The sequence below is a fragment of the Vulpes lagopus genome, chromosome 8 (genome assembly GCF_018345385.1).
Source record: "Vulpes lagopus strain Blue_001 chromosome 8, ASM1834538v1, whole genome shotgun sequence".
NCBI lineage: Eukaryota > Metazoa > Chordata > Mammalia > Carnivora > Canidae > Vulpes > Vulpes lagopus.
This window is the reverse complement of record NC_054831.1, coordinates 58780938-58796081: the sequence shown is the minus strand read 5'-3', so window position 1 is coordinate 58796081 and position 15144 is coordinate 58780938. Positions and strand designations below refer to the sequence as shown.

At 37.4% G+C, this 15144-nt stretch overlaps 1 protein-coding gene across 23 annotated transcripts in view; it reads right to left on the bottom strand.

Annotated features, from left to right (window-relative positions):
• The window catches only part of CREM (cAMP responsive element modulator), a 71481-nt gene that overhangs the window by 12217 nt on the left and 44120 nt on the right, over positions 1 to 15144 (bottom strand). For 10 of the 23 annotated variants that reach the window (XM_041765709.1, XM_041765712.1, XM_041765708.1 and 7 more), the window contains one exon: positions 9204 to 9392. The exons of 7 other annotated variants lie outside the window; for them this stretch is intronic. In XM_041765709.1, coding sequence (XP_041621643.1) covers positions 9204 to 9392 — 189 coding nt within the window. Of the gene's footprint in view, positions 1 to 2256; positions 2830 to 2940; positions 3033 to 9203; positions 9393 to 15144 lie in introns of those variants that run through there. 6 more of the 23 variants (XM_041765727.1, XM_041765726.1, XM_041765725.1 and 3 more) reach the window with 6 other exon arrangements.

The window sequence follows — 15144 nt, the reverse complement described above, 5'->3', positions numbered from 1 at the left end:
AGACTAAAAGATATGGAGTGAGGCCCTTAATCAGCTTATGAATAAAGTCCAAAATTATTTCTAACAAAAATTTAAAATATACTCCAAAGTCTCATAATACAATTCTATAAACTATAGATATTCACTTTTTACATTTTATTCCATGATCCTATAAATAAATACTCCTAAAAACTTTTCTCACACCAATCATTATTAGGAGCCTGATTTTGGTCTAGACAAGTTTTTCAAACTCTAAATTTGACCATTTGACTTAGTGGGTCATAAAATCAATTTCATGAGTAATAGAAAAAATAGAAAAGTACATTACATCTCTACTATATGTAAAGATAAGCACTTAAAAAACAAACAAACAAACAAAACATCACGGGGCTTGAACTCATGACCCTGAGATCAAGACCTGAGCTGAGATCAAGAGTCAGATGCTTAACTGACTGAGCCACCCAGGCACCTCAAGATAAACATTATTTTTAAAACTTGTTTTTTTGGGATCCCTGGGTGGCGCAGCGGTTTGGCGCCTGCCTTTGGCCCAGGGCGCGATCCTGGAGACCCGGGATCGAATCCCGCGTCGGGCTCCCGGTGCATGGAGCCTGCTTCTCCCTCTGCCTGTGTCTCTGCCTCTCTCTCTCTCTGTGACTATCATAAATAAATAAAATAAAAAAAATAAAACTTGTTTTTTGTACACACACACACACACACACAGAGTCTACTGCATCATTATGTAAAATGCGGGCCATGATCAAATGTGTAAACCAAAGATTTAGATCTAGAACAGTCTGCTTGGTTCACCAATCCACACAGGCAGCCCAGAAATGAGAACCCAAAGGTGGGTCCCTAAAGCTGCTCTACTATTCCTTAAAAAAAAAAAAGTCCCCCCCCCCTTTTTCCCCCCCTTTTTTTTCTCTTTGGGTTCCTCAAAAAAAAATGTGTTTTTCATTTTTAAACAGCATTTCAAAACAGAATTGGCTCTGTGAAAACTGATTCGATTTCTAAAAATAATGATTTCCAAAGCACAATAAGATTGTGTGAAAAGTTTGAGATTTTTTAGTTTTAGTATTTGTAAAATTTTAATTTGGAAGAAACTCATGTATTAGCATTATGGGTAAAACAGTAAAAAAAAAAAAACTCTTCAAGGATGGCATAGGTTTGTTCTGTACACATGAATGTATAAAAATGTTCATTTACAAGCAATGGTTAAAAATATACACAAAGTTTTACCTTAAGCTTTCATCTTTAAATATATCGTGTATTTTCAAATCTTTTATCTTTTGTAATAATTTTCTCTTATGATTAGATGCGAGATTTGTAATTAAAGAGTGGGTAAATAAAGATACAAGTCAACTAATAATTTTTAGCAAAGAAATACATGCACCAAATACCTTTTGCTTCTAGAATTATATGACGTGCAGTATTTGAGATTAAGTTCATCCGTATCTTACAATAAACTTGTCATTGAAGAGTTTTTGCAATCTATAGTTTCTCTAAAATTTCACTGAAACTGCTTTGAGATAATTCCCAAAAAGCTTTAAGCCTGGTTTTAGTTGCTCAAATCGGTGGAATGTTCCCACGTAGGAAAACGGTTTAGCCCAAGTAGCTGAGAAGCCAGACCGTGGTGAAGCTGTTCACAGTCTGCGACTCCAGAACCGGTTAGAAGTCAGACACCACAGAAAACCAGGCAACCATCTACGGGCCATTAGCACCTAAGTCAGAATCGTCACCTGATGAAGAAAACCAGAGCCCTGGAGGCTCACTGAGGACAGAGGTAACGAGCCTGGGACGCGGAGGCGTGGGGGGGTGGAGGTGGGGTGGGTGACAGCGCTAAGGCCAGCGCTTCCCCGGCCGGGCGCCCGAGGGCACCCCGAGGGCACCCCGAGCGCGACCAGGGTGCGCACCGCAGAGCCCAGGGGTCCCGGGGCGGGGGCGGGGCGAGCCGGGGCCGGGGGCGGGGGCGGGGGCGGGGGCCGGGGGCGGGGGCGGGGGCGGGGGCCGGGGCCGGGCGCTGCGCCCCACCTGCGCACCTGCCCACCTGCGCGCCTGCCCACCTGCCCACCTGCGCACCTGCGCACCTGCGCGCCTGCCCACCTGCCCACCTGCGCGCCTGCCCACCTGCGCGCCTGCCCACCTGCGCGCCTGCCCACCTGCCCACCTGCGCGCCTGCCCACCTGCCCGCGGAGCTGGGGCCGCGGAGCCGGGGCCGCGGAGCCCGCAGCCCACCCGGGCGTCACCGGCGTCCCGGAGCGCGGAGCCCGCCGTGCTTACCTGCGGAGGAGCGCGCCGGGAAGGCTTCCGACAACAGCCGCGCCCCGGCGCCCGCCCGCGGACCACTACGGGTCAGCGCCCTGGGCAGGGCGACGGGGAACTGACTAAATCGCGGCATGACTCGGAGCTGACGTCAATGCGCAGCTCGCCCGGAGTTTGGCTTTTCCACTTCCCCGCCGAACGCGGTTCCAGGAAACGAGGTGACGTCAGCCCTTTGAACCGGGTTAGCCGAGCCAGACCGCGTCCAACGCGGGAGGAGAGAGCAGGAGGCCCCAAGCGCCGCCCCGGCCGGGCTGGCCTCCCCGTCGCCGAGCGAGCGCCGTTTGCGCACACGGTGCAGTCGGAAGCTTGATTTTTTACGAGTCGAACAGGGGGTTACGTTTGACCTGTAGCCGCTTGGGACTTGCAACAAGTTGCAGATGCAGTAAGAGCTTAGTTTAGTAAAGCAGAATTGAGAGAGGCGGGACAAGCAACAAGCAACAGGCCACCGAGCAAAAAAGCACCTACACTAAGACGCCCTCCTGGAGTGTGCTGAGGACGGACAGACACATACTAAAAGAAACCTCTTACTCCTCGGCTACTAGAAAATTAATACTTTTTGAGACACTCCGAGGTCCCCAAATGTTTCTAAACTAAAAAATAAAATTTTCAGAATTAATGTAAATCTCTCTTTAAAATTCTTACCTGTTTCATCTCCAGTTACAGCCATGATGGGTTTCTGCATACAGAACTGTCCTGTCTTTCCTATCACAGGTTGACATACAGTGTTCCAAACTAGCCAGCATGTGCAGGATAAGTAGGAGTAACTGACATCACAATGACATCACTAGCCTATCAAGGCCATCAATTTGCTTTGTCACAGAGGAGCTCAATGAAACCAAAGCCCTATAAAAACCCTTCCTGTAATAAACCACATTAATGTTCTTGTTTCTCATTTTACCTAGAATCTGCTGAGATGGGCTCTGGCATACATGTCTTCTTAGCATTAAGTTCTAAAATTGTTTTTTATGCAGCAACTGATTTCTTTATTATTATTTTGTCCAAGGTTTCTAGAAAAACAAAGGGGGCATAAACTATTTTTTATAACTCATCAGAGGAAAAAAAAATACATGGGGATTAAAACAAAAAAAAAAAAAACCTGACAGTTAGCCCAGAAAAACATTGTGAAATACACAGAAATGTATTTCTTAGACACTTCTAAATTCATCAAGAAAGAAACACCCAGCCACCTTTGTTCACTTAACACAGTTTTATTTGCTGAACTATTTGCTGCAGCACCGTAAAATCCAGCTGTTCCCAAGGTGACATAGAATTTGCTAATTTCACTTGGAAGAAATAAAAACTGACATTTAAAAAATTCGCTGTGCCAAATGTAGCAAGAACATAGCATTCTTCCATAAATATTAGTTTGAACCATAGGAATTTGCTATTTGACCTCTTTGGCCCACAAAAACAGCAATTTCATGAGTCTCAGTCTAATGCATTATTTTACTAAATTAAAATCCTTTGAAAAGAATTTGGGGATTTTTCAAAAAATTCATAAATAAGTCACATTTACTACTCGTAAATTTTTTAAATGCCAAATGTTATCAGGGTCACTTAATGATGGTTGAGTGCATGAAGAGCTAGATCAGTATAGGAAATTTAACAGTGGCAAGGTTAGATTAAAAAAAAAAAATGAGCTCATGTTCAACAGGATAACAGACCATAGTCTGGGAAAAGAAATGATTTGCTTATCTAGTGCACAATATTAAGTGACAGGGCACAGAAGCCTTTCATCTTGACCAGTGGGCTGATAAAGCCCATTTTCGTCACCCTAACCCTATGTGGATAATGTCGATGTGCTTCTCCAGAGCACATGAAGACAATGGGCCAAGTAAGAATGTCTGGAGATGAACCGAACACATCAATCCCCAACAGAGGCTCCGTGACAGACTCCTCTTCCAGCCACACCCAAGGGTTTGGGTCCAGGAGTACTAGTCCATTTTATTACCAATTTCAGAAAGTTCAAATTGGTTTTAAATCGGCACTTAGGTGTTCAATAAATATTAGTGTGAAAAAAGGGTAGAGAAAGGAAAGGAAAGAGGGAAGTTGGTTATTTGTTCGACTACTGCTATTAGTAAAGTTTTAATATATTCCAAAGACCAGATAAACTCAGTCAACCAGCACACAGAACTAATGACATTTTCATAGAAGAAGAACATTTCACTTTCATTTAAGAAATGGCTATATTAAACATTTGTCATATGCCAGGGACTGTGCTAGATACTAAGGATCCCCATCCAAACAGAAGTTATTGCCTATGCATGTTACACATGCGCTCAGGAGATACATACAGTAGGCTATCCAAACCAGATCTGCAGGATCAGAGAAGGCTTCTTAGAGGAAGTACTATGTAAGAGGAAGCATGAATATTACAAATGACTGGCATAACTGTTCCTGTCAAGCAAATGGCTAAGTGTGAGGCCCTAGAAAGGAAGAGACGGCATGGCATATCACAGGAAATGAAGAAATCCAGCACAGAGCTGCATCACAAAAGAGAGAGAAGTTGAGAGGGAGAAGTCTAGTAAAGGAGGCAAGGCCTAGATTAAGCAGAGATTTGGGCCATGTTAAAGATTTTGGACTTTGTGTAACAAGTAACAGGAATTCACTGAATAATTCAACAGGAGGCTGACATGATTAGATTTTAATTTTAGAAATACCACTCTGAACTGCAGAATTGAGAGTATACTGGAAAAAAGAAAACGTTGGAGGCAGAGACATTTGTTTTTAAGAAATATTAGTAGCTCCCAGAATCACTGGGAGGGGATGAAGAAAGGGAGCCTGAACTTTCAGGTACAATTCTCAAAAAACTGGACCAAGAAGGGATCTACCACCTCTGGCATGATTAGGAAGATCAGGAAACTTCTCCACAACTACCAGCTTCAGGGCAGAGGAGATGGGAGCTGGAAGAAGGATTGGGAGAGCAGGAGTGGAGAGGAATGGAAGGATGAGTGGTTTATCTGAGTGGAGGAAGGGATGACACACAAGTTTCTAGCCTGAAGCAACAGGTTGGGCAGGACTCCATTACTGAAATAGGGTAAAAAGGAGAAGTGAGGTGGGCATGAGGGACACCTGGGTGGCTCAGTGGTTGAGCACCTGCCCCTGGCTCGGGGCGTGATCTGTGGTCTCAGGATCGAGTCCCACATCAGGCTCCCTGCCTGGAGCCTGCTTCTCCCTCTGCCTCTGCCTTTCTTTCTCTGTGTCTTTCATGAATAAATAAATATAATCTTTAAAAAGAAAAAAAAAGAGCCATGAGCATGGGACCTGTAAGTAGCCAGCTGGAGTCAGGGGCATGGTGACAGTGTACTGATGCCATGGGCAGGAATGAGGTCATCCGGGAGAAAGTGCTCAGTCAGATGGAAGAGGGCCCAGGACCCAATATTAACGAACACCAGCTAACACTGAAGACATGAGCAGAGAGGATTAGACCAATCAAGGAGACTGGAAGAGATATAGGAGAGAGAAGAAAAATCCAATGAGAATAGAGTATCACTATGGGAAGTGAAGGAAGCAGAGGTTCACAGTGTTAAACACTGCTGAGGGATCAATCGAGATAAGGACAGAGAACTTGCAAAGAATTGCTGTGACCTTTGAATGAAATGAAATGACAGGATGGAAGGTGATAGAAAGTGAGTAACAGAGAATTGGGACCCCTACTATCATTATTTTAAGGAGAAGAGAAAAAAGGAAAGGAAAAGATTAAAAGAAAACACAAGGAATCAAGATTGGAAGGGAAGAAACAAACACCTAACCTGTGGTTGATATAAACATTCATGTACCATCACAGATAGATTCACAAAGAGTGGGCACATGATTAGAAATAATTTCAGTTTGGCAAGATTCATAAATAAAAAACTTTTTGAAAAGTCGGTAATATTTCTTCACAGCAGCGACTAGAAAATGTATCATTGATAATAGCAACAAAAACCATCAGGCATTTAGGAACTAACTTAACAATATAAAAGACTTCCAGGGAGAAAAAATTTTAAACTGTTAAAAAAAGTTAAAATAAGATCTAAAAAATTAGACACTTTATGCTTTGGAACAGGTCAATTTAACATTATGAAAACGTCAGATCTTCCTCTGCCTGGTACATTCTTCATAGGAATGTAAATCGGTGTGGCCACTATAGCAAACAGTATGGAGGTTCCTCAATAAATTAAAAATAGAACTACCCAATGATTCAGCAATCACACTACTGTGTATTTATCAAAAAACCAGCAACAGTAATTGGAAAAGATATACGTATCCCCATGTTCACTGCAGCATTATGTACAATAGCCAAGATATGGAAGCAGCCTGAGTGATGAATTGATAAGTGGATAAAGAAAATATAGTGTGTATACACGCACACACAAACACACAATGAATTACTATTATACCATAAAAAAGAAGGAAATCTTGCCATTTGTGACAACATGGATGGAACTTGAGGGCATTATGCTAAGTGAAGTGAGTCAGAGAAAAGACAAATACCATATGATCATACCTACAAGTGGAATCTTCAAAACAACAAAACCCCCAGGACCCAGAGATACAGAGGACAGACTGGTGGCTGCCTGAGATGGGCATGAAGGGGTTGGTATGGAGGGAGTATGCAAAATGGGTAGTGATCAAAAGGTACAAACTTCCAGTTATGAAACAAACAAGTTTAGGGGATGTGATGTACAGTATGGTGGCTATAGTGAATAATATGTATTGTCTGTTTGAAAGTTGCAAAAGAGTAAATCTTGAAAGTTCTCATCACAAAAAAAAAAGCAATTTTTAACTGTGCAGTAAATGTTATCTAGATTATTGACTTATTGTGGTGATTACTTACTGCATCTTAAACAAATGTCACATCATTATATTGTACACTTGAAACTAATATAATTATCATCTGTCAATTATATCTCAATTTTTAAAAAGGCTTCAGTTTCCCTTAAATTACTCTATACATTAAATACAACCTCATTATGAGTTTCTAAATGCATATTGAAGAATAATGGTTCACATAACCTAATCACCACTAAAAGAATTTTTTTAAAGATAAAAATGGGAACCTTGTCCTGTGAGATAACAAACCAGTATGGTACTGGCATATAGAAAAGGAGACCAAGAAGGGGTGCCTGGGTGGCACAGGCAGTTAAGGTTCCAACTCTTGGTTTAGCTCAGGTCGTGACTTCAGGGTCATGAGATCAAGCTCTGTCTGGGGGGTCTATGCTCAGCATGGAGTCCACTTACAACTGTCTTTCCCTCCCTCCCGCCCCTCCCTCCTGCTCTCTCTCTAAAATAAATTAATTAATCTTTTTAAAAAAGAAAAGAAAAGGAGACCAACAGTACAGAATAGAGTACTGGGCAGCCCGGGTGGCTCAGTGGTTTAGCGCCTGCCTTCAGCCCAGGGTGTGATCCTGGAGACCTGGGATCGAGTCCCACGTTGGGCTCCCTGCATGGAGACTGCTTTGCCCTCTGCCTCTGTCTCTGCCTCTCTGTCTCTGTCTCTGTGTGTCTCTCATGAATAAATAAATAAAATCTTAAAAAAAAATAGAGTGTCCTGAGACAGATCCAAGTGTACATAAGAACCTACTATATAATTAATATCACCGTATAAGTTAATGGTGAAAGGACAAACCATGAGTAGGGGAAAACTGGCTATATGTGGAAAAAAAAGAAAATGAATTCCGAACCTAATACTTTATACAGAAGTGGACCTCAGGTGAATTGACATAAATGTAAGAGGTAAAACTAGCTAATATAGTTATTGTAGAAAAATATTCTGTGACTAATAGAAGAAAACGAGTTCTTAAAACCCCATAAGCATAAAACTCATTAGTATATTATCTACACAAAACATAAAACATTTTTAAGCTCTTCTTATTAAAGTATCGGGTTTACAGTAGATTTTCCATATAAAAAAAGATAAATTAGAAAAAATGATGAGTCTTTATGGTTATTTATTTAGACATAGATTCATGAGAATCGGGGGAAATAAAACAGGTGGCTTTCATTTTACAATTAAAAGAAAACAAAGTATTAGAAAAGTACTATGAATTTTTTTTACTCCATAAATGGAGTGGAAGTACCACTCAGTACCTGATACACTTTTATTACAGTCCATATTAATCCCCCAAATACCTAAGAGTAAAGCTAATTATCAAGAATTCATTAATCAGAATCTGCTTTTTTCCATACTTGCAAAACTTTCAAACCAAAAGAATGAATATTATTCCCTTTAAAATTAGTGCTACATCAAACGTCCTAAGCAAATGCCAAGAATACAGTTAAATGAAAACATAGGATTTTTGCAATTTGTATTAAACACATTATAGTTATTATGAGCAAAACTGAATGAAATTAAAATAATATATATATTCAAATAATAATCATATATTCGAATTTAATTGAAATCTTAGGTTACTCTAAAAGCTTAGGGCTACACCCCCAAGTGTTTTATTTTACTACTTCCATATGAAGTAGAATGGGTACCTGAACTTTAAATATACTAGAACGGTCTAGAGAAAAAAAAATCAGCATTTGTTTTGACATGAAATGTCTAGAAATGAGACTTGAGTGTCACATCTGGGGAAAACCCCCAATTCAGTGCACCATGCACTGGATATTTAAATCTTCATAGACCAGAATAAAAATATGAATTAGTACAAATTCATTCATGTATCCAGGTCTTTTTTTCCCATCGTGCTACTCTGAATTGAACTTTTCTTTAGAGCCAATAAAACGTGCTAGAAAAGCGAAACCATATAATTCAATGTGTTATCAAATGTACTAAAATATTCCTTCTTCAAGCTTTTAAGTGCCCCCTCCCAAATCTGCCTCCTATATATTTCAGAAAACTACAAAATCACCGCTAACTGGTGTGATATAGTGATGCACAGGTATTCTAAATGTATTAGATTAATAAAATATACCTTGAACAACAACCTGGCTGCCTGGGACAAAGAACTGCTGTGTGCCATCAGCTGATTGTGCTGCATACTGTACAATTGTAGCACCTGGTGGAGGAGCTCCTGAATTTGTCATTGTTAATGCCTGTAGTCCCTGAACACCATCAGATCCTGGGTTAGAAATCTGGATTGTTCCACCTTGGGCTATAGCAACTTAACAGAAAAAGAAAAGAAATATTAGAGAATTTCAAGATTCATTTTTAATAATCTCATACTGGAAGAATATACTGTGGGTCTATTAATTACCAATGCTGCTCATGATCAGTTTACCCTTATTTCTCTACGCTGAATTGATAAGGAGATCCTTCTTCATGGGACAACACTCTGAAAAAGCTCATGAACACTTGAAAATAACTTTTATTCAGAATTATTTGAAATACATAGAACCCATAGATTTTGCCTCCTCCCTGGTATCCATCCCACTAAATTATTTAAGAGGAAAAGTGGAGATGCAGACAGGGAGAAAAGCCAGCTTCTTGATTTTCTCCATTCTCTCAGATGTCCTTAGTTATAGATAAATAGCATTCTTCTAATAATTAAAAAGTAGTCAGTAAAATCCCATCAAGCATCAGAATTACCATGAATTTATATCTTCATTCAACTAACTACTCTAATTTCTCATCAAAACAAAGTAGCTTTTTTTAAACAAAGTAGCTGTTAATGGAATATATATTACTATGTATTTTGATTGTAAATGCTAAGTTTACCAAACCGTAACCTTTACCATTTTGACTATATCGGGAGAATCCTGAAATATAAAATGTTAAGTTGGAAAGGATCTTAAAATACAACTATTGAAAGAATTTGTGCTACAATATTTACCTGTACCAAGTATCTTGAATAACTGCAGCTAATGGCAACAATATGAGGTGGACTTCCTCTGAACACTTGCCAGTCATGTTTAAAAGTTAACATATTAACCAAAAGTTTCCAAAGAACAACTGATCAAATGTTTTGTTTTTAAATTTCACTCTAATAGACAAATAAGCACTGCTTAAAATATCTGAAGAGTTCTGTACATACTTAAACATAAATATTACAATTCTATGTTTTAGTTTAAGTACCACAGATGAAGTGAAACCAAAGGGTATGCTTTTAAAAGAATAACACAACACCTGTAAGTTAACATGAATGTCTTACAGGAATGTTACAGTAGTGTGTCAAAGTGTATGTTGAATATTTCCTACTTGGAACTGGATTAAGAGCTTTACAATTTTTGGCATTAGCAGATGAGTTCTGTTGTTTACCTAGCTGGTAAGTAAACAGTATCTTTTCAACAGTATCCAAGCAAAGACCCATGTAGGTGAACACCTGATTGTTTAAACCTGTCTCAACTATAAGAAAGAGCAACAACAAATCTTTAGTTCCTTGACCTGAGATTCTAGGGCCTAACACAGAAAGATGAGTTAACATTTTGAAAAAGATTTCTGCAAGATGCATTCTCTGTGTCTTTGTTCTTTGACAGGCCACTATTAGGATAAGATTAACAGATTGAGAATCAGTTACAGAATGTTAATGGTGCTGAGGTTGAGAAATTTATGTAATATCACCTTCTTCATTTAGCTCATGTACAGCATCATATTCTGTACATGTTTTAAAAACAAGATTTCAAGGGTCTCAGGATTCAACCTTTATAACAAAAGGGTTTGGAAGAAACCTAACTATGTCTATTTTCTTAAAAGAGAAGCATGAAAAAGAAGAGCTATTGCTTCCTCAGGTCTTCATGATTGGACATGATTGCATTTCATATGTTACCATATATCTGAATGTGTGTTTAGTTGATAATTAGTTTGGTGTTACAGAAATAGTGCTTTAGAAAGAACACACACAGGCTGTGTAACCACAATGTGGAAGAAGCACAAAGCCTAGCAAACAGCAGGCACTCAATAAATGCTGAATTTCTTCAAGGCAGACTATATCATAAGCAACTTAATCCACTTGTGAATCTAGAAGAGTTAAATAAAGTATGGCTTCAAATTCTAATTAGAGAACTTAATTTTCAATGCCAATACAATTAACAAGCTTTGAGACTAGTAAAAAATATTTAAGTTGAGAGTCATTGTCGCCAAGGATAAGAATATGAAATAGGTGGATAACAAAGGCCCTCACTTGTTTTCTTTTCATATTTTCTTTTTTTCACCCTTTATTTTTTTCAATGCTTCCTCATAGTTCCAACCAAACTTCTTTGTTTTCACATTGTGAAGTTGATATATAAAGAATCTGTTCCTCTCATCATTTTATTTTCTGGTCATTATATAATTAGACATGGAAAACAGAGGTAAACACACACACACACACACACACACACACACACACACGATAGGCCTAGAGGAAACATTTCTGCTGATAAGTCTTGTACTTTAGCTTAGCTTTTATTTTTTATACCAAAGGCACTTTTGATTTTGGCATTATCAAATGACAGAAGACCTTCCCATTCAAAATGGTACCTCTCATTTGACAATAAACAAGATTTACCGATGCTTCGGGATACAAGAATCAGGTCTTTTGTGTGTGTGTGTGTGTGTGTGTGTGTGTGTGTGTATTCAAGATTTAAAGAGGAAACTTTTCAGGTTACAAAATATTCAAGGATAGAAAAATCTGTGTATTCAATAAACACATCAAGATAAATAGTAGGAAAAATTAAGATGAATTTTTAACTTAATGAGTTTAGTCACATTTTTTGTTTTACCTAATTATGTTTTTGAAACTTAGGAAAATTTGCTAGCAAACATAAAAGTAGAAAGAATTTTGTGTCATCTATTTTTCCCTGCCCAGTCATCCCAACCTTTTTTTTTTTTTTTTTGTCTGGAATATTTCAAAACAAATCCCAGACATCATGTCTGGCTAATAATTTTTAAATAAAATGATTGGCCCATATGTAGGCCACTAGTAACCAATGAAGATAAAATACTTTTGTACTTCCTACTAATTTTACTTTAGGCTTTATTAATGATTTCTTAGACTGACACATGCAACTGAAGCATAAAACTTTACACCTATGGCCACACTGCTGATCACAATGAGTCCATACTGCTCTAGGAAAACAGATTGGGACTCAGGCAGTTTTTATTTTAGATTAATGCATTCTGATTTTCCTTTTTTAAGTAATCCTTAATAACATTAGTTTGACAAAATAAATGGAAAATTGAACAGCTAGATTACATAATCAATTAAATTCTACTTCAATGTCCATTATTAATTGATTCAAGCTTGCTAGTAGTATGTTACTGCTCATAGTAATGGTGGGTAGAGGTTAGGCTCTGTTGTCCCAGTTGTTCTGGGCATTAGCTAACTTATTTTTCTCTAGTCTCAGGTAAGCTCTACCCCATAATTATGTAGGTTACCCTATACCCACAGGGTGAATGTTGGACACACTGACCTTACATTAAGAATTTGTCTAGATCGACTGTAATTCCTTAACTTACTAAGTAATTTTCTACTAAGTTGGTTTTAGGGGTTACACAATTGTGTCTATGTACAACCTTATATAGTCATGATATTTAGTTTCTAATCAGTATTAACCAAAGTATGGTTTCTCCATCCCCAATTTACCATACATCACAGTAACCAGTATGATATCATATCAACTAGTGTAGGCAATAAATTCTTTAACAATTCCTAATTTACAAAACCATATTTAAAAAATTTGTTACTTCTACTCATTGCTATTGAACACTTTTCTCCTAAAGCTATTAATATCAAAGAAGTAAGGAAAATATTATGTGTGGGATAAAAATTCGAGAATTTTGGTAAAAAAAAATTTTAATTAAAAAGGCAACATTTTAAAGTCTTGTATGATCACCAAAGAAGGAAGAAAAGAAAGATAAATAAGGGTGGAAAACTAAAAAAGAAAAACCAAAAACAAAAAAGAGTTTGTGACCAAATGAGGAAGGAGTAGAATTTATTTAAATTAAGATTCCACCTGGATTCTTTTCCTCTGATACTAACATCTTTGTAATCCTAAACCTGTATATATGAGCTAATTCAAACATATAAACATGTAAATGTTTAATTATAATTAAAACCATCTTTATTCCAAATTGCAAAAAAACCCTCATAAATAAAACTTCACTGAGTTAACTTTATAAAGAACGGCAGACCTTATGCTAGTGAGTTCTCAGATTTAAATTTAAAAAGTGAGTGTGGAATAGAACCTGTGAGTACCTGTGCCTTAAAAACCAAAAGAGACTAAAAGAGACTCTTGTTGTAACAGGAGTAGCAACACCAAGATAAAAAGCCAGATTTACATTAAGGAAATACCTTCTATGTTTGCTTTGAAAATTATTTTGGGAGAATGTAAGCAAAATCACTACTAAGAATTATAAGTGCGACCGCATTTACTTTAGAATGCATACATCTATCACGCAAATTCCTTTTATGAAGAAATGGAATCAGTGTTTATTCATATGAGTCTCCTGAGAATTCTGAATTCTTTAGCTCACAAAGTTCACATAGATCTTTTTTTATAATGGTGGATTTTGGATTGATCCACTTACCTTTAGTGTATAAGAATTCCAGTAAAGATGAGTTAACAGAGACTCATTCTAACAAGTTTCCTAGTAAAATAAAGTAGGAACAAGCAAAGAGACAAGGGACATTTAGAACAAAAAATCTTGGGTGATGATAGTCCTTAACTGGTAAGGAAACAGGTCAAGTATAGTAGAGTGGGGGACTAAAATTAAAAAAAAAGACTGTCTTTGGAGAAAACTTCATTAATTAAGAAACTGCAAACATATAAATTTCTTCAGTCACTTTTACTATATATTTATGAAATTTATTTCCATTTAATGCAGATTTAAAATCCCTTATGCAACAAGTAACATTCTTTGCTAAATCTGAGATTATCTGAACTGCTATCTTTCAGAAATATTCTCTTGAAACAAAACAGATTTTCTTTGGCCAGAATGACTTAATTGGCCTACAACAAACCTATCACTAAGATCTGTACTTCCAGTAAAGATTTTGCAAGTGTAGCTGACTTACTTGGTGTTGCAATAATGAATCTCTATCTATTTAGAGTTACTTTTACTACTCCCAGGGAGTAGCCTATTCTAACTTTCACTTCTTAGTTTCTGGGATTAAAAAAATAAATTGTAAAAATAAGGTCAACTTCTGTCAAATATCTAACTTTCAACTATTAAAAATTTATCTGATTATATATGAGAAAGCTTGAATACACTAATTTTTATTTTATTTTTTCAACTTTGACAAAGTCGCATAGTTCTTTTTGTTTTTAGCTCCAACTAACTCATTATATTAAATTAAAAATAATCTAAAATAATCATCTTTGAAAAAAAACAAAGTGAAGTTTTAGGGGAAAGTCATCCATAAATAAAAGTTGAAGCAAGAAAAACCTACAAAAACACATTTTACAGTAAAAGGTTATGAGAAGTACATGCAACTGTACCAGAATAATCTCCAGAAATTCTAGTAAAATAAACTTCTTTGGTATATTTGGTACATACAAATAACCCAGAATAATCTCCAAAAATTCTAGTAAAATAAACTTCTCTGGCTTAAAAACCAAAGGACACCAGCAATTATTTCATTTTCTAGATATCCAGGAATAATGTTAAAGCATTAGTATCTATTAAGTTATTCCTACTAAGAAATACTATTAATGAAAATGGATCTTGTCTATATGTAAAGATACATTTACCCTCCAATGAAAGTAAATGTCTTTTAAACACATTAAATGTTAGTATTCACCTTTCCGAAGAGTTATCAACATAAACATCACTAAATGCCTAAGAGATGCATTTTTAGCAAAGGCAGTATCACTTTTCATGAAGCAATACAAATGGCAATTTCTATCTGCAGACAGCACATACAGAATAATCACAACTTTTAATAACTGCCAGGATCATACTGTATGGGTCTAAATTAAGAAACCTCAACAAGAGAC